The sequence below is a fragment of the Cryptomeria japonica genome, chromosome 7 (genome assembly GCF_030272615.1).
Source record: "Cryptomeria japonica chromosome 7, Sugi_1.0, whole genome shotgun sequence".
Classification (NCBI taxonomy): domain Eukaryota; kingdom Viridiplantae; phylum Streptophyta; class Pinopsida; order Cupressales; family Cupressaceae; genus Cryptomeria; species Cryptomeria japonica.
In genome coordinates, this window is record NC_081411.1 from 546,556,595 (window position 1) to 546,583,603 (window position 27,009).

Below are 27,009 nucleotides of genomic sequence, written 5' to 3' on the forward strand. Positions count from 1 at the left end.
GTATATGAAGATTGTACAGATAAGTAAGAGACAGTAAATGGCATTTGCTAATAAAAAATCAGATTCTTTTACCCATTTTAAACCGGCTATCTATTTATTGCTACCAATTGACGATAAGTTTATAAAGAAAGAACCATAGTAAAGTAATACTTCCAAAATATTGTAGCCCTTTCTTAACAAAAATTATGCAGTATGTGACACCTACATTGGGAATGCTTGTCATATGTATATGAAGATTATACACATAAGTAAGAAACAGTAAATGCCATTTGCTAATAATAAGACTAGAATCCGTAGACATGTGAACTAGTATGTAAAAAATTGTATATTTAAAAAAAGAAAAAAAAAAAAAAAAAAGATGTCACAATATGCTTAAAAGAGTTAAATCAATCCTCTAAAATCAAACATTTTACCACATCCAAAACACCTACATATTGAAATAAGCTAAAAAAAGTTGCTAAAGAATATTAGCCACTCACATGGATAGTCAAAGGTGACAGCTTCCACAGCACCTATTGCAGATGCCAACATCTTCTTCCATCTGTTATACCACATAATATTCCAAATTATAAAATAGCTCCTTAGGGACCCATGTATACATAGGGTAAACTTGTAGACCTTTTAAAAATTAAAACTTTAAATTGTCCAATTATTGCTAGGAAAAGACAACTTGTGCTGTTTGGTGCTTGAATACAAAGGTGTCATGAATTGCAAACTGCAAAAGTGAAAACCACCATAAAGCACAATAGAATGAAAAGTTGGATTGACTGAATTGTTTTCCGAAAGATGGTGATTGTGCAGTTAGCCTTCAATTAAAATTTTATTGCTAAAACAGCTACTTTTTCTGTTAAAACAAAATTAATATTCTATCAATTTTAGGAAAATTGACAAAGCACAAGTATCCGAGTAGAAAACAAACTAAGTGGGTAAATTTGCTCACCTTCTCATAATTTCGAGACAAATTCACTTGGAATTAGATTGCAGTGTCTCTCTTCTCATTACTGCTGGAATAAGGCAGTAATTTACTTAACCAAATAAAAGAATTTATCTTAATTAACTTATCTCTTATTTCATATTAAAGACAAAAACTTTTACCAATACTTCCACCAAGTGCATACAAATCCATAAAAGTATTCACAATCCAATACACATATTTGGCAAAAACATTCCTATTCTTAGATCCATAGTTTTAAAACTTGGAAAAAACAACTCAGCAGCCAAAACTATTGACTTGGACTCAAGACTAGGGATTGAAGAAATCAAATATATGTATAAATTCATAAATGACTTTCAATAACAAGCAGAATGCTGTTAATAATCCATCCATTGGATATTTTTAATATTCTTTTCACCCTTGACATACCCCATAGCTAACCTAAGCTATTCCTCTAGCAAAGATCTTTGAGGCTGCAAACCCTGGCTTCCTGAACTAATTTCCTCTTTTTTGAGCATGTGTATCCATGGCTCTTTTTTTATTTTTCAATAGCAAAATCACAATCACACCAATCACCCGTTAGGGTTAGAACAATGAAATCCAAACAACTGAAGGGAACCCCACACCTTTTGATCACCGAGAGCCCAGACTGGGAGGGTGAGAGCATACGGTAGCAGGGGATCGTTAGTAATAATCTGCTAAAGTGCTAAATACAATAATGGGCGGCAAGCCAGCCCCTTCCGCTTATCCAGCGAGTGAATCAAGAAGCTTGGCGGTAAACAGCCAAGAGAACAACACTCCCAAAACACGAATCACTCAACCGCAATATTTCAGCGGGAGGACTGAACACATCAAACAAGCTCAACTCAACCTCTTATGCAGCAGGAGGATCATTACAATAAATATCACTCAACCGCTTATGCAGCGGGAGGACCATTACAAACAGATATCACTCTACCACTTATGCAGCGGGAGGACTGAGCAACAAATATCAAAATATAGGCGGCAAGCCAGCCTCTTCCACTTTCCAGTGGGAATGCTTACAATCCAGAAATGGTTAGTAGTACTACTACTAAGCTTACAATATAAAATAGAGAGATAGAATAGAGAAGTAATGCTGTCCAATGCTGATAAATATCTTCAAACAGTTACTAACTCCCAAAAGATCCTTCAACATGAAATTATGAAATCCTAGGATCAATAACACACAGACCAGCAGCTTCAAGAAACTAAGAAATGCTTAATTCTCTCTCCAAACTCACCCAAATCACCCCAAATCACACCCAAATCAACTAATCTACTCACACTACGAAGGGCACACCCAAACACCAACTTCTGGAAATCTGTAATTTTATGACAGCAAGCTGGAATGCACAACCAGCAACACCAAGACACACTAAAATGCATGAAACTCACTCACTACTCACCTCTAACATCCCCAAAGACTCCCAAACTGCTAATATATCGAAAATGACCAATTACAATCAGAGAAGTGACCTCCATATACCCCATTTACCACTTCTTGCTTCCAAAAATGCCCACACAAGAATGACACCTAGACTGGGAAGTACAATTTGCAAAATAAAATTGATTACTTAAAGTTTAGTGGTGAAAACTTGCAAATGCCATCGCCTAGGACATAGAAATCCACAGAGCAAATACCCAAAATGATAGAATCGCATGGCCAAGAGATACGAGCAAAATATGGTTTCAGCAACTCCGCGACCAGCAACCAAAAAACACTCCAATCCCACACAAAATTCTCCACAATCTGGAAAACACTCACTGACAGCACTAGAATTACAAGAACACAGCTAGGTACTATCTTCCAAGTACGAAACTGAGACTTAGCTAGGAAGCCACACTTCAAAGCTCAGATTTCAATCGCCAAACCGGTAGCATAACGATGCAATTTCATAAGATATCAAAATGGGAGGCCAAGCACCTATATTTATAGTTTTTTCCCTCTGAAATTCAAATGTAAATGCTCCCAAATTCACCTCTCCAATTTGCATTTCATTTACCAAAGTGGACCCAAGAATGGCACCATTCTTCAAGTCAAAACCACGCCTAGCCAGCAGGGACAACGATTTTTGACATAGCATAAACTTTGTCAAGTAAAATAAAATCTCCTTATTCAATTTTGGCGTCCCCCTTCATGACATAAATAATTCGCCTAGCTGACTTAGGAGAGATCATGTTATGCTCAATTCCCAATGTCATTAATCAGTAATAAAAATAATTAAATATTAAACCTTAGGATAAGGAAATAATATTTAATTAAATCACTTATGACTCCAATACAGATTATCAACAAAATCCAGGATGAAGCTGAGCAATGAAGACCACTGAACTGCTACAGGATCAGGACCCTGTCCAAACAGCTAAAAATAGAAATGCTCAATACTGCCACTTACTAAAAATAGTAAGTCATGGAATACTCCTCCGAAAAACATGATCTTCGCACCCGGAGAAAGAGCTTGGAAAGGTCAGTAAGACAGCAGCATCCAAACAGCCAAACCCTAACTTACTAAAAATAGTAAGTTCTCACTTCACCAAAGAATCAATTGCATGTTATGCCACCCTGGAGCTCATGAAAAAACTAGAAGGAAACCATAGATAGAACTGAAGAATTTCCTCCTGGTAAACCCTAAAAAGCTCGAGCAGAACTCCACAAAAGTTGGAAACCCTAATTCTCCTTTCCAAATAGCCTACGGGTCTCCAGAATAGGCCAATGGACCACTGAATGCACATCACTAAGAAGGGGACATTACAGCATCCTTAGGAAAGACTCTTGACTTAGTCCTTTCACCTAACTTTGCTCAGTTTGTTCAATCCTCAAGTCTTTCACCCATAAATCATTCTTGCCACCTTGATGAATTACTTCACTCCACTCAGGAGACAAACCTGACATGATGACCTTCTAGATACTTGAGAAACTCTATTCCTTCGATGCAAAGACTAATAGAAAAGACTCTAAGGCAACTTAAAAAGCAAAAAGTGGGGGTCCCCATTTGCAATGGGGCGATGTGTGAATACCTGTTGATGTGTTTTTTGTACACGACCAAACACGGAATAAAATACCCAGAGGTAACTTATCCTCTCTTGAATAAAGTTTCCCGATTGCTAAAGATCTCGCCGAAGGATCAGTCGAAGTAACTCCAAGGTTCTGATATGTAGGTTCTCTACGTGTGGATAAGCTCTTTGCGGTACGATGTGATTTTGCTAGAATCACAAGGGGACTTACTTTCGACGACCTGAACGTCTGATTTGCTTTGGATATTACTGGAACATGGAATTTCACCGGCCCTTGATTTTGAAAAAAGGAACAAGGATAAGGGTTGGAACGGGATCTATTTCTAACACTAAGAACGTAAGAGCAATGAATGACCTTTGATGAAATTCTAACTAAGTCTTGCTTTGACATCCTAGGATCATCTCCACAAGATTAGTGCGATCTTCTGAGGAAAGCTTTATGATGTTTAAATCACCGCTACAAGCATGGACACTGTCAGGTTGATGCATATCAATGAAGAAGCGATAATTGAAGTTAAACTTAAGCTGAATGATTCCAGTTGACTACGCAAGGCAAGTCTGCAATCAACAAACCGCTAGTAGTATGGATATACGAATTTCACCGTTGATCATACAAATTTCTTCCATTCACTTAATAACATGAAATCAAATTTGAGAAGTATAGAGACCATGCAAATTGTTAAATCGACCCATAGAATTCACCATTTCTTCAATGAAGTTTACAAGTCTTTTGCAACAATATCTTGGCAACAATCTTTGCCTTCTCTTTCTACTCTACTCTAACTATTTCCTACTCTCTGACTATTCACTATTAACCCCTTATTAACTATTAACCTTTACAAATGAAGAGCCAAGGCTTTATATAGAGAACCCTTTACAGACAGACGGCTCTGATTGACTGAGAACCAATGGCTAGGATTACAAGATAGAAACCCTAATTAGGGTTTGCTACAACAAACTTTCTTAGCCAATTAGAAAATTACATTTCAGAAGTGAGAACCAATAGGAAGCAGGGATAGGTACATCGAAGTTTGTGCCGCCTCCGGTAAATTAGGTACATTGAATCTGATCATGCTGAGGTAGACCAATTCGACTAGAAGAATGATGACTGGGATGCCACCTTGTCTAACGCTTGAGACTTGGTTGATCCTCTTCTGTCTTCTGACATGATGAATGATGCACTTCCTTTGTTTGACCAGGCTTCCTTATTGTTAAGTCTTTCTTCTCCGGTAGCACACCTCCGCCTGGAAGTGCTAGCAAAGCCTTTCTTTGTCATCATGTGGTCCCTTAGCGTGGCGAAGTGAAGGTTTTGGCAACTTCTTGAACACCTGTAGTTTTCCAACGTTTCAAAACACCTTGAGTCCATCTTTGTGCCTTTGGAATGTCCTTGATGAGGATGGTCTGGAATAGGTCGTCCTTGTCCTAGCTTGGTCTCCTCCCATCTACAAAATAAACCAAAGGATGATTAAGCACATATGACATATTCATTTCAACATAGCATTTTCCACCTTAAATCATTAATGAGAAGACATCAAAATGGAATTTCGTTCAATATCCTCTCCAGGGACAAGCCCTATAAAAATTTCGCTCTGGACCCTTTGGAAGGGTCAGGAGCAAATTTTGACAAAGTTGCTCAATCATACCTCATTTTCAACATTACTTCACCAAGATCAAGTCATTCACATCCAAAATTGCCAAGGAATAGATTTTGCTCAAGGACCTAGGCAAAATATTAGACCACTTAGGAATTTCGCTCTGGACCCTCTGGAAGGGTCAGGAGCAAAATTCTTGTTCAGGCTCAAGTTCTATCACTTCTCCACTCCAAAATGTCTTCCAAGGCAAGCATACACTAGTCTTCTCTCCACCGAGGCCTGGGAATCCATCTCTTCACCTTCATCATGAGCAAATTAGGTGAAATTGAGAATTTCGCTTTGGACCCTTTGGAAGGGTCAGGAGAGAAATTCTTGACTTGCTTGTTTTCCTTCACCTAAGTCTACTCTTTTTACTTTTCATACCTGGACTTTCATTTTTGGATCCCTCTCTCAACATGACAAAACTTGCTTGACCCTCAAAATGGCTAGAAAGGAGAATTTCGCTAAGAATCCTGGCCAGGGATAGGACCTATTTAGGATTTCGCCCTGGACCCTTTGGAAGGGTCAGGAGCGAAATCCTAGTTTAAGCTCAAAAATCTTGATCATTGGTGGCCACAATCAATTCAAAGGCATGCCTAGGGGTCCTTCCAAGCTCGATCTACCTTGATCCACACTTAGCTTGACACAAAAATGGAAGGAAACGAGGGATTTTGGGAATTTCACTCTGGACCCTTTGGAAGGGACGGGAGCGAAATTCTAGTTTTGAGCACATTTCTTCATTTTTTCAACCCCAATCCACCTCAAAAGGCAAGGACACATCATCTCACTTCCATCCACGCCATAAAGACCAAGGATTTGACCTTCTCCAAGGGAAAAATAGGTGTTTGCAAGAATTTCGCTCTGGACCCTTTGGAAGGGTCAAGAGTGAAATTCAAGATTTAGGCTTGATTCTTCATTCCCTTCGCCCTCATTCACTTCCTAAGGCAAAAACATGTTGATTTACTTCCAAATACATCCAAGGGACTAAGATCTTGGTCCAAACAAGGAAGAAATGGGTGTCTTCTTGGAATTTCGCTCTGGACCTAGGCCAAGGACAAGACCTATAGGGAATTTCACTCTGGACCCTTTGGAAGGGTCAGGAGCGAAATTTGCATTTTACGACAAATTCTATCATGTCTCTCACTTCAACTCACCTCAAAGGTCAAGGAAATGTTGCTCCATTCTTCCCTAAGCCATAAAAACCAAAAGTTTGACTTGATTTGCAAGGGAAATAGGTGATCTTAGGAATTTCGCTCTAGACCCTTTGGAAGGGTCAGGAGCAAAATCCTAGTTTAAGCTCAATTCCTTCAAATTTATTGATCACTAGCAACTCAAAGTCATTCCTAAGGACATATCCAATCCTATCTCACCCTCACCCACACTTGACTTGGCACAAAACTGGGAGAAAAGAGTGGTTTTGTGGAATTTCGCTTTGGGCCCTTTGGAAGGGTCAAGAGCGAAATTCCTACTCTAGGCTTGACTCTTCATCTCTTCAACTCCAATCTTCTCTAGAAGGCAAAAATACATCACTCTCCACCCAAGGAACAAGGTTTGTAGCCTAAGCAAGGGAGCAAATGAGATTTATAAAGAATTTCGCTCTGGACCCTTTGGAAGGGTCAGGAGCGAAATTCATCCTTTAGGCAAAATCTTCATCTTCCAATGCTTTCAACCACCTCTCAAGGAAAGAACACATCAATCCACCTTCCAACATGCCTTAGAAACCAACACTTGGCCAAAACTAGGAAGGAAACGAGAGTTATGGGGATTTTCGCTCTGGACCCTTTGGAAGGGTCAGGAGCGAAATTCATCTTTTAGGTTGACTTCCATCATTTCATCGCCTCAAACCTCCTCCCCAAGGCAAATATGAATCCAAGTCTTCCAAACCATGCCTTAGAAGTTCCAAACTTGGTCAAGTTAAAGAGCAAAATAGAGGAAATATGAATTTTGCTCTAGACCCTTTGGAAGGGTCAGGAGCGAAATTCTCATTTTAGGCTCATTTTCACTTTTTTCCTCCCTTCTTTGGCTTGGATATAACTCATTAGGCTTCTCCTGATCATCCTCCAGTCCAAGTTAGCATTCACTTCAAGGTTTTGTGAAGAAAAAAGGGTCTCCTATGAATTTCGCTCTAGACCCAGGAGCGAAATTCTTGTCTTGGTCAAAAATCCTTCACTCCTTCACATTCTATCACTTGGAAAGGCAAAGACACATCATTTCCCTTCCAAATAAGCCCAAGGAACAAGGTTGGTAGTCTAAGCAAGGAAGCAAATGAGGCTTATGAAGAATTTCGCTCTGGACCCTTTGGAAGGGTCAGGAGCGAAATTCACATTTAGGCTCAAATCTTGACTTCATTTCTCACATTTCTTCATCCAAACAAGTGTTTTGCCCTCAATAATGTCTGGGAATGAGTTAGTTCTAAGTTTGGGTCAAAGTAGAATGTCTTATGGAGAATTTCGCTCTGGACCCTTTGGAAGGGTCAGGAGCGAAATTGAAATTTGCTTTGGACCCTTTGGAAGGGTCAAGAGCGAAATTTGACATTTTGGTCTCTCCATCAGGATTCATATATGGAATATAACATTTAAGTATAAGAAAGAAGAAAGATACTTATACTTTAAGTTATATTCCATATATACTGTCAGGATGTTTGAGAGTGGTTTCGAACCTCCAGGAGTTATAATGCAAAATCTAGTTTTTGGAGGATTCTTCAATTTTCCAGACAGTCAAATTTCAGGATCAGGATGACATTCCAGACTTCATCACTCACCAATTTGACCTAACTCGGACCTTCAAAGATGATATTCACTCACCAAGCCTCATTGACCTCCTCAAACTCAAACAAGACACAATGAGCAACAAGAGCAAAACTTTGTCCTAAGGAAGACTTTCAAAGATGACCCTAACTCGGAGCATCCACTGACTCACCTTTAGCTAAAACAAAGCCTGCTCTCTTAGTGGTCCCTTTGGCAACACTCAGCATGCAAAGGCTAATAGACAAAACCCTAAAAGACCTAGAAACAAACCCCAGAAAGCAAAAAAGTAGGGGTCCCCATTTGCAATGGGGCAATGTGTGAATACCTCACAACATAACGGCTATCAAAGGCCGACCTATCCACCTCCCTTTTAGCGCTTAACACATGTTTATCATCACTGGCCGTGGATTTGGGGGCCAAGTGGAAATGCTTTAGGAAGGCCGATATTTTGAAGGTGTATTGGAAGTGAAGAAAAGTAGGTTGGGCTTTTGGGTGTGTACTAGAAGTGAAGCAAAGTAGGCCAGGCTTTTGACCAGCAAGTGGAAGTGATAGGATGGTCGTGGTTTTGAAGGCCAAGTTGAAGTTGCCCATTCTCCTTTGATACTAATATCTCTTGCTCAATTAACTTTCAAGGCATCCTTGTCCTCTTTCACCAAGGCATTTTGTCATCACTCAACAAGGGATGACATTCAACCTCCTAAAGTGAATCTTAGCAAGTGAAAGGGTAGGTGCATCTAAGTTGGGGTTGTGAACATGAAGTAGAAGTGAGCTTATGATGGCCAGGCTTTTGACCAGCAAGTCGAAGTCCTTCAAGGATGGCTGTGGATTTCAAGGATAAGTGACTTCTCGAAATCGCTGGTCTCTTTAATCATTTCTACCCTCCACCAAACTCCTTTATCTGCCTAATCAAATATCAACGATGATGCATTTTCATTGCCAAGATAAGGAAAATCAGTCATGGCCGGGGTTTTTGGAGTGAAGTGGAAGTAAACCTAAGATGGCCGGACTTTTGAGGTGCGAGTGGAAATGCTCTAGGAAGACTGTGCTTTTAGGGACCAAGTGGAAGTGGAGCAAGGTAGGGTGGACTTATTCAATTTTGCTTAATTCCAACACTTAGCCTATCCATTTACTTTACTACCATGCTGATCCTTATTCAATTTATTTCAAGACCTCCCTATCCTCATTCATCAAGGCAATCTCATCATCATCAAAGCAATTTCATCATCACTTGGGCCTTGATCGATCCTTATCAAACACTTCATCTCAATTGACTGTTCTTCACACTTAAACTCATATCTTGTCTTGACCTGAAGGCTGCACGGTGATGATCAAATAAAATGATCATCTTGAGTTGTTCATCACCTAAGCATTGAGAGATGCACTAACTTCATTCTATCCTAAAGAGAGATCAGACTGCCACTAGACTGCCTTAGACCTAGAACTATTGGCAAAAGAGGGGGTCCCATTTGCAATGGGATGATGCGTGAAAAAATCACAACAGGTCCTTCATTAGATAAGAGACTTCTTGCATCAACTCAAATATAGACTCATCAGCTGTAGACATCTTCCCAACTCTATTATGCAACTGCTGAACTTCAAAAAATGACCACTACCCAACCAGCTAGCAAAAGAAACTTGCTATGATACCACTATAATGTATACCCCTGATTTTGTTTTTGAAAAGGACTTGCCAAACAACTTAACAACAATAGCATGCCAAATGAAAGGACAACTTAACAATGCAAATAAGTGTTTCTTGCTAGTAATAAATCTGATTTAAATCTTTCAATGTTTGATTAAACATTCTTGAAGTTTTGTCATTACAACCCAACATTACAACAAGAATGGATGAAGCAACTGAACCAATCAGCAAGGCATTAAAATACCTCAAAATGAGCATTCAATGACACTCAGATGTGTTGCAGAAGTACAAATTGCAATCAGTCATCAGCCACATAAGATATTTCAATATCCAATAGCCCTTGCAAGCTTCCTAGAGCAACGATAGGATATTTATGCTTTCCCAAACTCACCAAACACTTCAAATATGAACAGAAATCTGAAACAACTTTACTCAAATAAGTTTGTCCCAAAGTCTGAACAACTTACTTAGAATATCTGTAGCCATGAAAAGATAATCTGAAAATGTAAATCAAAGGGTCTAAACCTTCAAAAACTCACTCCTTGGTTCTCAATCACCAGCAAAAATCTTTGCAACCTCTCATTCCAAACTAGACGCCTCAAGAAGAAGGTTATAAAATCCTCCAATCGCAGATTAAGCTCAGGAAAGAGCTCCCAAATGCCCAAATTAGATTAGGCACTACCTTCATAAGGGCGACTTGTCTTATAAAATAAAATATGCATCAATCATTGCGTATGATATATGAAAATGCATTGCTAGGCTGCAAGAAATCCAAGAAGTCATTACCAACAAACAGAAAATGACCCTTTGTGAAGATATGAGCCAAAATGTACTTCTTAGTGTAGCTGGAATGGTACGGACGGCCTTGAAAAAGGTCTTCAAACCCCTTGAAACTCGAACAGCAGTCCAAAAAGCATTATGATTAAACACATCAAACACTGAATATCCAAATCACAATACCTCACAAATCTTCGTTTTGCATCAAACCATTATTATCAAACTTCGAATAAACCACTGAAAACTCAAACTGAAATCACCAACCAGCTAGGGTGGATCTTGCACCACCGAAACCAGGCTAACTGAAGAGGGCTTTCATCCTCAACAATCCAAAGAAGAACTCTCCAAGTTCATTCCAACAACACCCTGTTATGTGTGCAAACTCTATATATCCAAATGAGAGCCGAATCCTCCCTTTTATAACTTTTGAGAGTTATTTTAGGAAAAAAAAATGGTCTGCTCTTTTAATACTTTTTTGATAAAGTGCTTTTTGTGATTTTCATTGCTTTTTGAAAAAAAACTTTCTGTTTTTCACTAGTTTTCGAAAATGTACTTTTTTTATTTTATGGTGCTTTTCCAAAAAAGCACACTTTGCTTTTTTGTTTCTGTTTTTGAAAACACAAATTTTCCACTTAAAAAATCTTTTGAAATATCAAAAACATTTAATATGCAAAGGCCCCCCTTATCTCTCTTAGGCGTCCACTTGAGGAACATAACTTAACTTTATAGTATTTAACACTAAAGTATATATTAAAACTGAGTTACCGGGTTCGGCCCCCTAGACCCCTGGTACTGGTCCGATACGGTCCGAGTTCGGGGTTCGGGTCCAGTTCGCCTGTGGTCTGGACAGGGTTCGTGGTTCACAAGCCTGGTTTGAACCAGGGTGAACCCAAGAGGACCCAAGGTCGAACCCAAGAGGACCCAAGTCAAACCCAGGGGTCTGACAGCCCAAAAATGGATTTTTTCTTTGCAAAATTTATTTATTTTTGAATTCCACCACATAAAAAATTAAAATGACCCTATGTCTCAAGCCACACACCTATGCATCGTACAACCAAGAGAGAAGCACAAGTCTGTACGAAAGAACAAGTCAGAAAACACAATTCCCGTACAGGAGAATGCACCTTGATCAGAATTTTGACTTCTTTGGCCTTGTTCCTGACGTCTTAAAAAAGTAGAAAATTGATGCACGCCATGGAGTTCCGTGTGGCTTTGAAGGTTGTAATTTGGTGTTGGCAGCAGGGGCGCTGCCCCTCGACCCGGCCCTGTACCGCGACAGGGAGCGCGCCCTAGGCGCTGCCTCGGGACCCTGCGAGGGGCGCTGCCCCTCGACCCCGCAAGGGGCTCTGCCCCTTAACCCCGCTGGGGGCGCTGCCCCAAACCCCCATTAGAGAATCCATTTGATGATCAAACTTTAAATTGTTGAAAGTTGAAACAGTGATACTTGAATATTTTATCAATTTGATATTAAACTTGATGTATATGATGCTGTTATGGTATGATCATGATGCTATGATTACAAGTTTATGTTGGTTTTGTTGTTTATATGATGCTATGTGACATGCTAATCTTAATTCATGCTTATAGGTTGCATATATATATAATTTACATGTTTTTGTACTAACGAACCCAAACCCCTTTTCAAAATTTTGTCGTACTGGCGTACCGGGTTCTTTGAACCCGAACCGGTGCCCGAACCCAAACTGGTAACTTAGTATTGAAACATAACTTTATAACTTTCATGCAAATATAAAAAATAATTCCACGCACATTGCGGAAAGGCGCATCAAAGCATCAAAAACTGAAGCCAAACACGCCGAGACATTACTAGTGTTGAAGAATGATGCCCGTTGCTGAAACAAACATATACTATAAATAGTGAGGTTCTTTGAGAACCAAAGAGAACAAACCTAGAAAAACAAAAAGATCGGTTCTTTGCAACCACTTGCTATTTATATAATTGGGATGATTGAAAAGATGAAGAAATGAAAAAAGGGGATGGTTGGCTGTCCCTCGAATGTCCCTAATGTGTCTCAACAATAGCCAGTCGTCCCCCTAGCATTTCCAAAATGTCCCCTCTGTGGATAAAGGGTTGTCCCTTTAAAAAAAAAAAACATTTGGGTACACCTTGGAAACATCCCCAAAGTGTTCCTCATCCCCAAAACATCCCCAGGACAGGGACCAAAGTGTTCCTCATTGCCTCTCGTTTGTAAGAGAGTGTTTTTGTAGAATTGTTGGTATATGTTGCAGCTATTTGAATATAAATCATTGTTCGACTTGATGGTGATTTTGTCTTTAAAATGTTGTTTTGCATTCAAAGTTCTCAATTCCTCCAAGTTAGATTAGAATTTTAGATTTAGAATTGGCTTTCATGTTTGTTAGATTGAATGAAAGAATTGTTGAGTATATTTGTGTGGAATCTATGAATCCATACCACTAGCCTCTTGTTGATTGTAAGTGCGCCTTGCATGGTCAATTGGAAATTTATGCAAACTTAACTTCGATTATTACATATCCATTGTTATGCATCAACTTGGATGGTCTCAATGCTTGATGGTAATAGTTTGAAAATCTATGAAGTATACCTTAGATGATTGCACTAAGCTTGTGTCAAAATTTGTTCAATTTGATGGTGAGACCTTGCCTAGTTTGATTCCACTAAATTTGTTCATCATTTCCTACATTCCTAGGCTTAGAATAGATTTTCTGAACCCTATTCCCTTTTGCCATTTTTTTAGTAAGTCTTGAGTCCAAAACTACATTGTCATATCCTAAGTTATCAGCACACCCATTCCACATCCATGATAAGAGAAATTGATTCGAACAAATGTGTAAGTCCCCAAGTGAAAACAGCAATTCACATCGACAATTGAGTTACCCACTCGTTAAAACCTGACTGTAGAAACCTTGGAATCGTTTTAGTTGATCTTATCCTTTGCATTTGAGGTGATTTTGTTCAAGTGAGGGTAAACTACTTTGGTATTTTATTCTGAATGTTATGTGCATAAAACACACATCAACGGGACCCTAACATCTATGTTTAAACTCGGATTTGGTCTTGCAAGCCAAAGTAGCCATGTTTAAACTGTTACTGCCCATGTAGAAGAACTACGGCCAGGTTTGGCCCATATAGTTGGTGCCAAGCCTTGCAATCATTATCATTGTTGAATAATTGTTTTAGGTCCTTGCAGACAAGCTAAATAAATTAAGGAATATTGTAGTCCTTGCAGCCGTACTCAGACTTGAATGCAAATAGCTGTTATAATGATTCTTTAAGGGCTCTATTCAATCGGCTTTGAATAATTTTTATAAGTAGGTTCTATTGTTTGAATAGCTATTAGTTGTTGCTATTGTCTCTAGTTTTGAGAAGAGGCCTTAGTAGACATGTTGAGGGGATTCTGATTGACCCTAAACCAATATGATGCCACTTAAGGCATAGGATCTTCTTGTTACTATCATTGTATTTCGTTTTCTTACTATTGATCCTAAAATTTGCACTCTAGGGAATAGCCTTATGGGAAATTCAGTGAATGGGGACCTAGTGCGTTTCACTGAATGCACTCCACGATTTTAGAAGCCAGCTCTTCGAAAAGTGGGGGGAGAAAAGGGAGAAGGGTTTAACGTAAAGAAGTAATCTAAATCTAAGGCGTTGTGCCTGAACTTAAAATGCTCTAAAATATCAACCAAAAGCAAGGGACACGTTATCTCATAGCATGATCACATAATACCACAATCTCTTCATAGTTAGAGAGAGAACAAAGCACATAAGGTCATCTAGAAACATAGCACAATTTTCAGATCTCTCTATTAGATATATCTATTAAGGCTAAAGAGAATAATATGTCTTTTGTTGTCTCAAGGTCTTCTACTAATATTTCTAAATAAGCATAATATAACATCCATTTAATCAATATAAGCAAATGAAGGAGTGGAAAACACATGATTCGAGAACTATATGGTTAAATGGAGATCATAAGAGCTATGCAACATTCAGGCAATTTATCATACTCACTTGCACATAGAATTCTAAGCCATTCATTAAGACTGAACACACAGCAAAGGCGACTAATAGCACAATCTAATGTCCTTCCTCCTTTCATTCGTGAATGAAAATCTATGCTACCCAGCAACACGTCCCTAGTTTTTTTTCAGGCGTCCCCATCCCGAGGACAGGGGACTCCTGGGGGGCGTCCCCATAAATTCTGCATATAGACAGTGAAATTTGACAATGAATTCTATAAGCAATTCAACTTTGACTCTCAATTTAACACAAATTTGCCATAAGAACTCTGCTAATTTTTATATGTTAAGGTTCTATAATGTATATGTGCATGTTTTATCCATGTTTTCATATGAATATTTTGCTTGCATTTCTTGACAAATTGGTATGAGTCCTTTTCCATTGTAGGCCAATAATAACCAGTCCTCATAAGTTTCTTAGCTAAGGTTGGACCACTAGAGTGAGCCCCACATATACCTTCATGGACTTCACGCAATGTGATTTGAGCTTCCTCACTCTCTAAACATCTAAAAAGAGTACCATCAAGACCACATCAGTAGAGTTTGTCGGCTATGATGATGTAACAGGAGGTTTGGCAGATGAAGGTACAACATTAGTTATTGGAAAGGTCATGTGGAAGGGTGTTTATTGTGAAGGTAGGTGAAAATATCGCTATACCAGGGGGAATCAGGACCAACAACACATATTAATTCAGATGGAGTGATCTCATATGCAGGATCAAAAGATTATCCATCAAGAACTCACAGCGAGTCTCATTTTGTGGTATGTCAATCAAGGAGGCAATGGTAGCCAAAGCAACTATAGCTCGATTGTTCTCTCTTAGTATTTGCTCAAAGACTATCTCTATGAAGTATTTCTTGAAATCATCCACCATTTTCTTGTAAGGCATTAGTTTTTCATCTTATATAGCCGTCCCCTAGCCATCCCCAAAATTGGCAAAAAAAATCACCGTCTCGGAAACGCATATCCCCATCCCCTGCCGCCCTCGTCCTGGAAACTCGGGGTAACATTAAAGTCTAAGTAATGACTATTACTATATTGCTAAAAGATCAATTTCTTCCCTTAAATCATCTGCAAGTTTTTTCTTTTAACAAAAGCTCACAGGCTCTTTTTAAAGAATCCCCATCCTAAAACCGATAAAAACCCTAAACAAAAAAGATAGCCGCATATTTGCCACATGGCAAATCATCATGATGGCTAGTGCAACCGTCTTTGCATAAATGATCCCAATTTGACCATTAGCCTTCCACCTCTTCTAACAGAAGAACTTTTCAGCACGCTCCTCACCTTTCGATTGCAAAAGAAAATATGCGAGGAGAACAAAACGTGAAGAGCTGGCTCTTCAACAAATGTTGACATTCGATTCTTCAAGGACAAAAATAATCATCAGCTTGCTGCAAAAAAAAACTCCATACTTGTTTATCAGGGCCAGGAACCCACTCTGGACACGTGGCAGGACGGCGGGGCTTCATTCATTCCTTTCTCTTTTGAATATCTAAAAACAGCGAGAAGGCAGCACGTGGTGGGATCCTGGAGCAACTTTTGGAAACCACGCTACCATGGAAAATTAATGCGCCACTTAGACATGTGGCGGCTTGGCATGCCGCCAAGGAAAACTTAGGCTGAGTGCTCCTCAAATCTCCGCTTGATCAACACATGGCATCAGCATACTTTGCAATAAAACAAAGGGAAAGAAAATGCGAAAAATTGGAAACGAAGCAAGAGGAGAAGCCCGAGGACCCTTGTAGATTAATCTACACTTACTAAGTTGATACTGAGCTATAGGTGAATTTTTTTTATGACGTTATAGGCAATATGACAAGAAGTATAAGTAAAGAAGAATTAAATGCTGATACTATGAAGTTTTTATTGCCATGAATTTGTAATATGGGTTATGAAGTGACAAATAGAGGATTGACTGAAATTATTTGTGAATATTGCTTTTATGAATCATACCCTTGCAACAGAACAGGTTTGGACTCTGGAGCATTCTGTGATTAACATGGAAAAATTGCAGCAGTCTTGTGAGGCAATCAACCAAAACTAAAGAAACCAATTAAAAAAATACAAGCCTGAACGAAAGTCATGAGTGTAAGAGGGGATTTGGTTGGAAAATATAGCTGCATAATCAACCAAACGACAGCAGAAGCAAGAATATTTGAAGTGATTGTGCGACACTATTGTGCCAATTGCATTTTATTCATTCTATACCAACAGAATTTTTCTTAATAAACAAAAAACTCCTTTTCTGCTTCTATAAGATAAATATTAAACTATGACTATAAACTGTACATCGCATATTCTATGTGCTGATGATTTTTTTCCTGATATAAGGTACAGTGCAGAAAGTCCGAATTATAACAATTTCAAAAAAAATTATTGGTGTCACAAGGAGCTTGACTTAACCTATCTGTTTATCTCTTTACCCTGATAATGTTATCCAAGCACTGATTTAGTATTTCGAGAAGCCTAAAATATCTAGTATCATATTAAGATGGCTCTGAGACTGCAAAAGAGTACCTTATCATCCACTGGGAGGAGGAGGAAGCTCCAGCGCCATGAGCGAATACCAGTAAAGGATGTTTGCTTTTATCGTCATTCTCTCTCTCCTCATTATCATTCCCGTTCTTCTTCTCCTCCTCCTTAGCAGGTGTTGGGGAAGTCTTACTTCGTTTGGAAGGGCGGGTTTCTTCCATTGCTCTTTCTCTGCGATATTCCAAACAAATTCAAATCACAGTAAACAACAGCATAAATACTATTTGAACTGATAAACTATTTATATTCGATGTTGGGTATACATGTATAGCGCTGGTTGGGTTTTCTACTAAGCCAAGGTATCCTGGAGGAATCTGGAGCTCCTTTCTTAGGAAACAAATGATTCTATACCAGTGCTGGAAAATTGCAGTACTCGCATCGACTTGTATTTTGTACTTGATTATTAAATGCTCGGGTTCAAGTGCGTAACAATAGGAAAGCTTTTCCCGCTGCCACCACCTAGACTGTTATTTTAGGGTGTCATGGCGGTCGTTACACTTGGGATGGATGGGATGGATGGAAGGTGATAGATTTTAGATTAAAAATTATGGAAAATAGAGACAAAAAGTGTACATTTAATATTTTTCTTCTTCAGTTTGTTTTGTATTAAATATGGTTTTTATTATCAAATCTAATGTGAACCACCTCATCTTTCTTCTTATTAATATCTGTTTTTACGGTGGAGATTAATGTTTTCATTTTGTCTCTACTAATTAATTCTCCCTTCAAAACATTTTTTCCTAATTTTGTTATTAAAGTGGTTTTTTTCATAATAATTTCTATTTTATAATTTGTTGCATAGATTTTTCCCAGTGGTATTTTCACTTTCATTTGGTGAAAATCATTTAACATTTCAAGGCACACATTTCTCAATTTTGTTAGTTGTTTCTTACTTGTAAACATGTCTAATGCATGTAGCGCTAGGGTTTTCGTTGGCATCTTGCAAGGCAGTCAACATGCAAGTTCCTAGAAACAAAAGTAGTTGTGTGTTGTATTCTTCATTTTGGCTCTGGTGAACACTATTTCTATACAAGATTCTTCAACGCTCAAGAAGAGAAAGGCAGACATTCTTTCACAATATCAACGAAACATTAGACAAAGCTAGCAGAACTCTAACTACAGGTATCATGGGTCTGCTTTTAACCTTGAACAATTCTATTATTAAATTTTTGGTTCGAAGTAATGGCTTGCTTGTGTTTTGTTTAAGCTATAAATAGATAGAAAATGGAGAAATCATGCTTTTGACTTAGACTGAGCTAACATTCTAAGAGGATACTTCTTCCCCAATTCTTAATAGCCCTTATGACCCAACTACTCTTTGTGGGTCTCTCTACCCATATGACTAAGCTCCTGGTACCCTTCGTGCCCAAGTTGCTCCTTGTGAGCCTCTGTGCCCTTATGACCAAGCTCTTGGTACCCTTCATGCCCTAGCTCCTACTTGTGATTCTATCCACCTTTACTCTGACCTACAATACGAATCAAGCAATTAATGTGACTCAAACATGTAACCTATGATATCTAGACCCCTAGTACCAAACATTGACCATTGAATCGAATGTTATTTTATTGTGAATCGAACACAATTTACTGTGAATTGAACACTATTTGATCCACCTTCTGAAACTATGAATTTTAGTTCTTCTTTAAAGAGCCCCTTTTCGATTAGATTTTTAATTTAGCATTAAGACCATTGTCATAGCACTATTATATTCAAGAGTAGTGACTAATGAGCATTATATAATAGAGATGAACACCATGACGCATGTGGTCACTATATATTATGATTATGATGATGCAACACAGCATCCATATCAAATTAGTGTTCAAGCCTAATTATCCCTTTATATGTTGAGCTTGGCATTTGTCTTCAAAATCCCTAGCATAACACATATGGGCATTATATTAAATACATCATTACAGTACAACGAGATCATCAAACTGCTAATTTGGCCTAATCAACTCTAAAGTCTATACAAATAATCCTATCTTGAACAAGCTTGATGTAATACCCTTACATGCTTGTTTCCTATTTTTGCTTTTGTTGGACTCTTAGTGGTTTTTATGTGTGTGGTTATCTTTTGGATCAGTGTGTGGAAATATTTATTTGATTCATGTTGATGGACTATCCATGACGTTTCTTTGATTCGAGACATATTGATGACTATGATGTTTTATGCTCATGAGGACTTGTGATGATGTTAGGTTCTTATGTTTATGATCTCTCGATGGCTATATGTTAGATGATCCATGATATTTATGATGTACTAACTGATGTTCTAATGAATCTATTTGAGGATTGATCATGATTATTAATGTCATTTGTCAGATTTTTTTTTGGATATATGTGTTGTGCAGGTGTTTTGTGTTTTGTTGTGATGCAGGTACCAAACATTGACTCCGCCTGGCTTCACAGGTCTGAGAATGCCTAACAATCCTCGATGGTGGTAATGGAGATGGTATAAAGGACAAGTTTACTAAGCCTTAACCATTGTCCCTTATTAGGACAATCACCTTTGGTCTTGAGATTACCTATTTGAATTGTCATAAAGGCAATGTGTGTATCCTTGAGTCAGTTTGCTTTGATTATGTGGCAAATGATGCTCTCTATTTTGGCTATGTTCATGTGCATTCATGAGTTGTATTTTTTAATAATATTTATGAGTTGGTAGTATCATTTATGGTGTAAGTATTTATGATTATTATTAATGTTATATCATTATGTGATATAAATGGCTTATATTCATGATATAATATTTAATATCATTTTGTGATTTATGAGCACTTTGGGTGGGGGTAATAATATTTACCTTGTGGAGTAAATTATTTATCCCACTTTTTACTTATGCTAATCTTTTGGGAGGAATGTCATTTATTTGATTATTCTTTTTTGATTGGTGGGAATTGGTTGCATATTTGTAAGTTTAATTGATTGATTTGGATAGTTTTGTTTTGGGGGTTGGTTGAGAATTCCCGTACATGTTTGTGTGGGGGAATTTTATTATTTTATCATTGGTTTTTGAGAGGGGGAGGCTAGTTATTGCTGGAGTTTTTGGAAAGAGATTAATTGCATTGTAATTTGAGAGGGTTTGAAAAGAATTTTCATTGGATTCTTGTGCAAATTTTTTGAGAGGAGTTTCTTAGAGATTGTTGCATTGTTGATTTGAGAATTGGCTGAAGGATTTTTTGTTGGATTTTACTTACTTGTTGGTTGGAAACTCTGTATTGATCGTGGGAGTAGATTTGTCCTTCATTCTTCCTTCTTTCTTTCTTCATTCTTGTTGTCTTCACAGAACCTAAGGTAGGGTTTTGTTGGGTAAAAATTTTGTAAACTGGTGAAGGATTACAAAATGAGTCTCACGACAACACTCGGAATAATATCTCTCAGAAGGCAAGATAATCTCCCTCCTAATTATAAGGGAAGCCTCCCCCTTTCTACTACAACTATTTTTTATTTTTCCTACCTGCTAATTTTACATTAATCCAAGATACAATAAAAAATTAGTTCTCTTCTTTCAAAACCAATTTTATCTAATTCTTTTGAAAGAATAGATTTTTCCTCAACTTAAATAACTTGAAAATTTGCAGTAATATTATACTAACTAACTTTGGAAAGTAAAGTGTTTGTGAAAGAACAAAGTCTTTCGTTACTTCCCTTTTCTGAAAATGACCTAGGGATGGGAATTTGCACACTTAGGAACTCAAAGATTCTTTCTATGTACTAAAACTCCTATCAATCACTGTAACCCAAATATATTGTTAGTTCAAAGACTAACAAACATATTGAAAGATGTTCTACTCTAACCAGATCATCTGTATAGCACAAAGACTTTACTTCTTATCCTTTAAATGAAACTCAATAGATAAATTGTAAAAGCTCAAAGACTTAAATCAATCTTATCTCAACTAATTCTCAATTTCTGAATTTCCAAAGCAATTCAAAGATTACTTGTAAAGACTCAAAAGTTCTTCAATATTCAACACCAATGATTATAACCAACTTTAATCTTTCAAGAACATACGATGCCAATGACATAAGAACATCTATACCACATAAAAGATTGAACTCAAAACAAATTTTGAATGCCAAGCTTATCTCCTTCTTGATTAAATTGTAAATTACAAAAAAGAACACAAATTCTCAATTTGTTTTTCACTTGGGCAAAGTTTTGTTGCATAAACATAGATGGAAAAAAGATCCTTTTTACAATAATAACCCTCGTATATATAGAAGAAGGGTGCAACATGAAAATAGGAAATTATATCTAATCCTAAGACTAAGTCAAAAGAAGAGTTCAATTTGACTTAGATCTTGTGCACTCAACAAGTGCACAAGAGTAATTACAAAAAGACACGTGAAGTGTCAATGGGTAAAATGAAAAGCCACTGGAAAAACATGAAAATGACTAAGTGTCATTTTTCCTTAAGATGAATCTCACTTCTAGAACTCCTCGAACTTCTACAAGGCATTCTTCATTTGAACTGCATCAGGTCCCAGAATGTTTCCGATAATGACTTTAACCCTAGTGATGGAATTTTCTAATTCGGTGCAGCACTTCTTATGTTTCTTTAGAAGTGAATCCAGAAAATTCAGAATGAACTGAAGATTAAGTAATTTATCGATAGAGGACAGAGAGATGTCCTCCCTTTCAACTTTGATAGTTACAAGCAAACTGAATTCCTTGATGATTTCATCCACATCAAGCACCTTTTCATTCTCATCAAGTAAAGCACGTGAGATCTTGGAGATTTTTGCAACAATCTCTTCCTTCTTATCTACACATTCTTTTTTAGCCTTCCTCATATCTTTGACTAGGCACTCTAGGATATTCATTTGGTGCTCCAATGCTTCTCGCTGCTCAATGTACATAAGTCGCGAGGGGATCGCACCATTTTCAATGAGATCGTCTAGATCATAGTCTTCAAATTTCAACCAAGCTTCAAAATTCTTTCTTGTGTTTCAAGTTCTTAGGAGAAAAATCCTATAGTATTATCTACCTCTGTCCTTACAACATCAAGGTTGTTGACAAAGGTGCAAGTTGAACTTAGGAGATATGTACCTTGACTTAGCATTCGATCCAGCCATTCTCATATAGCTCTTCTCCTTGATGTGCGCTGCTCAGCTCTCTTGACAACTTGCTCATCCAAAGATGAAGCTACTAGTTCAACAACTTTTGAAGACTTGGTCACTTTGATAAGAATTGAAGTGAGTTGCTCAATTCGTGCCTTAAGCCGATCTTTCTTAACTTTGTCCTCATCATACCTAGAAATTAGATCCTCCAAGGCGGACTGAGCATCCTATGCCACAGAATCATGAGTTTGCTTTCCCAAGTGAACCCTCTGAATGACATAGTTTGTATCCTGGACTTGTCCAATAATTGCATCTAGGGGAGGAATAGAAATCTCAACATACTTGTTCTTATTCTTGTCAATTTTAACCCTTGACAAAGTTTTGGCTTTCTTGACGGTCTTGGGTTTGACAGGAACAAGTTGACTGAAAATCAAAGTCTTTGGGAGAGATGGCTTGTTTCTTTCTCTTAGGTTCATTTGGCATCAACCAAGGTGGTAAAACCAAATCATCATCCTCACCAGTTACCATTTCTTGAGAGGAATTGATAGAATCATGAACGGTGGTGGTTACAAGAGGAGAGGTCATGGTAATGACATGGGGATGATTTTCAAGGGATGATTCATTGAATCTAGGGGTTGTTTCATTCATGAATTTATCAAAATCATCCATCATGGTTGCAGACACTTCATATAATGTGGGAAAAGTTGAGAACACATTCTCGATATTGCCATGGGATGTGTCTAAAGTGGACTCACTAACATTAGTGGAGGATACATGAATAACATTTGTAGGGGAAATGCAAGTAACCACATGAAGTTCAGACTCAGAGGTAGGGATAGATGTAAGTGAGGATAGAGATACCTGGGGTAAGGAATTATCAACTTTTGGTAACTCTTTCTCACCAAATTCACCCTGTTCTTGATCACCTTCTTGTTCATCTTCTAATTGATCAACATCAATTGATTCTTCATTAGGATGCTCACCCTCCTCTTGCTCATTTGGAACTTCTAACCCTTGTGTCTCATGAGCATTCGAGCTTGAGGGTTCCCCTTGACCTTTTCCTTTCTTAGTTCCAACTGTAAATTTTAGTTTGAGAGCTTTGGTCAGAGTATTGGGATCCTGTTTGTTTTTGGTTTTGATCTCTAATCTTTTTCCCATTGGGCCAGCAGTGCCATCATCAAGACCGGATGAGAAAGGTTTCAATGGAACACCATGCATAGTCAACCAAACATTGGTATTCATAGGAATACTTTGGAACCGCTCCCTGATGGAAGTACAATCCTTTTGCGACCATTGAATGAGAGGCAAAGGATAGAATAAACTTTGTTCTTCTCATATGTAGGATCTAACATATCCCCATCTTCCTCAAGATCATCGAGAACATCAATGAGACCAAAGTTTTCAATTTTCTCAACTGTCAACCGACGGTAGTCAAGTTTTCTCACATCATGCTTGGATCTACAATCAGCCCAAACATCCTTAATTCGATGCACATGAACATATGCCTTCTTCAACTTATTTCTCATTCTTCTATAGTCAAAGTCCTTCCTGTATTTGAAGAACCTCATGGTAACTCTCCTCATTTCCTCATTTCCCCTTCCATTGCTCTAGCTTTAAAGATAGAATTGATGGAATATCTACCAATGAAAAGAGAAAACTTCAAACTTGTCTTATGAGAACCTGATTGGGCCTCATGCACTACATTCATCTGATGAGCTAAATCCATCAATACAATCTTCTTAGAGGGATACTTAGGAAGCATGAAAGGATCACCAATGAAGCAACCAACCCTGAGGTATGTGAAGGTTGGAAATTGGAGAAACATGCATCCATATTGATTAATCACTTCCAAGCATGATCAAACACCCTTTTATTGTATAAATTCTTGTTCAAGATAACCATATAATAATCAAAGAAAGCATCATTGACCCTCCATAAATGACTATGACTATTCTGAAGAACCAACTGGGAATAGTATTTATGTACCTCAATCTACCTCCTATCACCAGTTGTAGACAATCCAGGAAAATGTCTCATTGAAGCCACAAGATACACCAAGTATGAACTCATATAAAATTTGAGTGTGGTAGGTATCTTGGTGAGTTGTTCACAAATAGCATCACTGATCTATTTTCTCCAAAATATCCTCTCTTTGTTTTGCCTGATCACATGAATGTATTGATACATCCATTTATAGAAAGTGTTGGAGGTGGGAAGTCCTTTAACTCCACTTAAAAGAGTTATTAAATCATTAACTTCTTCGATGAAATCACATCTGGGAAAAGAGTTTCCAGCCATCTTGCAATGGTAGATCTTGGGATCTTCAACCAATTATCATTCATGTTCTTTCTGCATTTGTTAGAATTCCCGTCGAAATAAGCTATGGCTGATTGTATTGTAATGTTAGAATATTCCTCAATACTGGGACACTTAAAGAGTGAATCAAAGAATTCCTCATCAAGTTTGATCAATATCTTCCCAGTTTCATCCTTTACACTTCTATTAACCGGATCAAAATGATTTGCAACTGCTATTACAAATTTAGGGTCTTGAGTTGATATTGGAAAAGCAACCACCAGATGAATTTCAGTATTGTTCACCTAGGGATCTTAAATAGAGTTTCATTATTCCACACCATGAGGTGTAATTCTCCTTAGAGAATTTAGGACCCTCATTACACATCATCTTGGATCTCTCCCTAAGTCGATTAGGCTTCTTCTGATTCTCGAGACCTGAAGCTCTGATACCAATTGTTAATCCCAACCGGTGCTGAGAGGGGAGGGGTGAATCAACACCTAATCAAATATTCACAATTTAACTTTTAACTTAAATCTGCATTCATCTAAACTCCAACAATATACTTAATCACTGAAGTAAAATATGCAAGCATGAAAAGTTGATAGTGGCACCAAGAAGTTATCTCATGGAAACCCAAATGGGAGAAAACCACGGTATGAGTAGGAACTCACAAAATTTGTACTCTTCTGTAGTATGCCTGGTTAAGAGCCATCCCTATTAGGAGATTACAAAGACACTGTTAGGTGCCACCCGGTTAAGGGATTTTGTTCAAGGCTGGTTAGTGCCTTTACCCTTTTAAGAGTAGCCTAGTTAAAGGACTTAGAACATCAATTAAGACATCACCCGGTTAAGGGATTTTACAATAGGGACCTATTAAAGTCCACCCGGTTAAGGGATTTATGTTGCAGTGGTTAGAAAGCAACAGATGGGTGATTTGCTAAATTAGCTACTGATAGCTTGATCGGATCTCAATATTCATCACACTGGTTGTGTCTTCTCTGCACAACACCAGTTTTATTCTTATACCTTCGGCTCTTCACTCAGTCGGTCACCTATCCCTTGACACTGCACTCCGTCGATCCTCTGACCTTTGGCTCTGCACTCAGTCGGTCCTTTGTCCTTCGGCTCTGCACTCAGCCGGTTCTCTATCACTCGACTCCACACTTAGTCGATCTACCTCAAACACACTCTTTTGTGCTAACACCTCTTAGCACTTCCTCTCTCTCTGCTCTTCACCTTGGATCGCCTTCAACAAGATTTCCTTATTCCAAATTTCACGATCAAAAACTTCTGAATGAACTGAAGAACACTATACAATTTATGCTGACACTTTCAGGCATTCCCTCAATAAAATTAATCATGAATTTTGGAAGATTTAAATTCAAAATCTCCCTCTCTTTCTTTGCGCACCTTACAACAATTCTGCCAAGTGTTTAACATCTTCTACCACCGCATCTCCCAAAGATAGAAACTTCTGAGTCGTGTTCAGTCAAATAAGTGTGTACCAGAAAATCCGCATGTAATCATGCTTGGCTGCATGATAACTAAAAGTCAACCTTACCAACATGTAATTTGGCGTAGACACAAGCTCACCAACTCATCCTTTGCCACCGCAACTGAATAACCGATCACCGCTTTGAGATTTATGGTGATTACCTATCATTCAATACCAATGTTGTTTCCATGTATTGTAAGTCATCACTTTTGCTTACTGAAAAACAACACCACTCTACCTATACCACTTCATCAGTTAGTGTCTTCACTAGTAAGTGTTGGACATCAATGATAAATCTTATCACATATACCGGTTCTCTGGATTGACCTCTTTTGACAATGCCAACAATACAACACTCTCTATAGCTAATTCCTTCACCCATATTTGCCTTGGGATTAGAGATGCCTTCCAATCAGTTAAGCCTTATGGAAGTTAGGCCCTGATACCAATTGATGAACTTATAAGGCACTGAGAGGGGGGGGTGAATCGATGATAGTAAAAACAATACAAATCTAAATATCAATTTCACCAACTTAAAAATAAATAGACATGTAAGAAATAACACCAAGTATGCAATCACCACTCAAAGCATAAACCACATGACACAAGAGTTTATATGTGGAAAACCCAAATGGGAAAAACCACGATGGGAGTTAGTACCCACAAGATCCACTATCTCCAGTATAGAGATATGACCAGTTAAGGTCTACAACACCCGGTTAGGGGCACACCCTATTAGAAGTGTCTAATCCTAGTTAAGAGCTTTATAAAAAGGCCTGTGAGGACCAACCCTGTTAGGAGCTACCCAAGTTACTAGGATTTGGC

The 27,009-nt window shown here is 38.0% G+C and overlaps 1 protein-coding gene across 1 annotated transcript in view; it reads right to left on the reverse strand.

Moving 5' to 3' along the window:
- The window catches only part of LOC131031150 (uncharacterized), a 122,369-nt gene extending 104,534 nt beyond the window's left edge, over positions 1 to 17,835 (reverse strand). The window contains exons 1-3 of the mRNA XM_057962190.2: positions 17,587 to 17,835; positions 17,309 to 17,494; positions 480 to 541 (exon numbers count right to left, since the gene is read on the reverse strand). Of these exons, the coding sequence (XP_057818173.2) occupies positions 480 to 541; positions 17,309 to 17,484 (238 nt within the window). The 5' untranslated portion in view covers positions 17,485 to 17,494; positions 17,587 to 17,835. The remainder of the gene's footprint in view (positions 1 to 479; positions 542 to 17,308; positions 17,495 to 17,586) is intronic.
- Between the last annotated feature and the right edge of the window lie 9,174 nt (positions 17,836 to 27,009).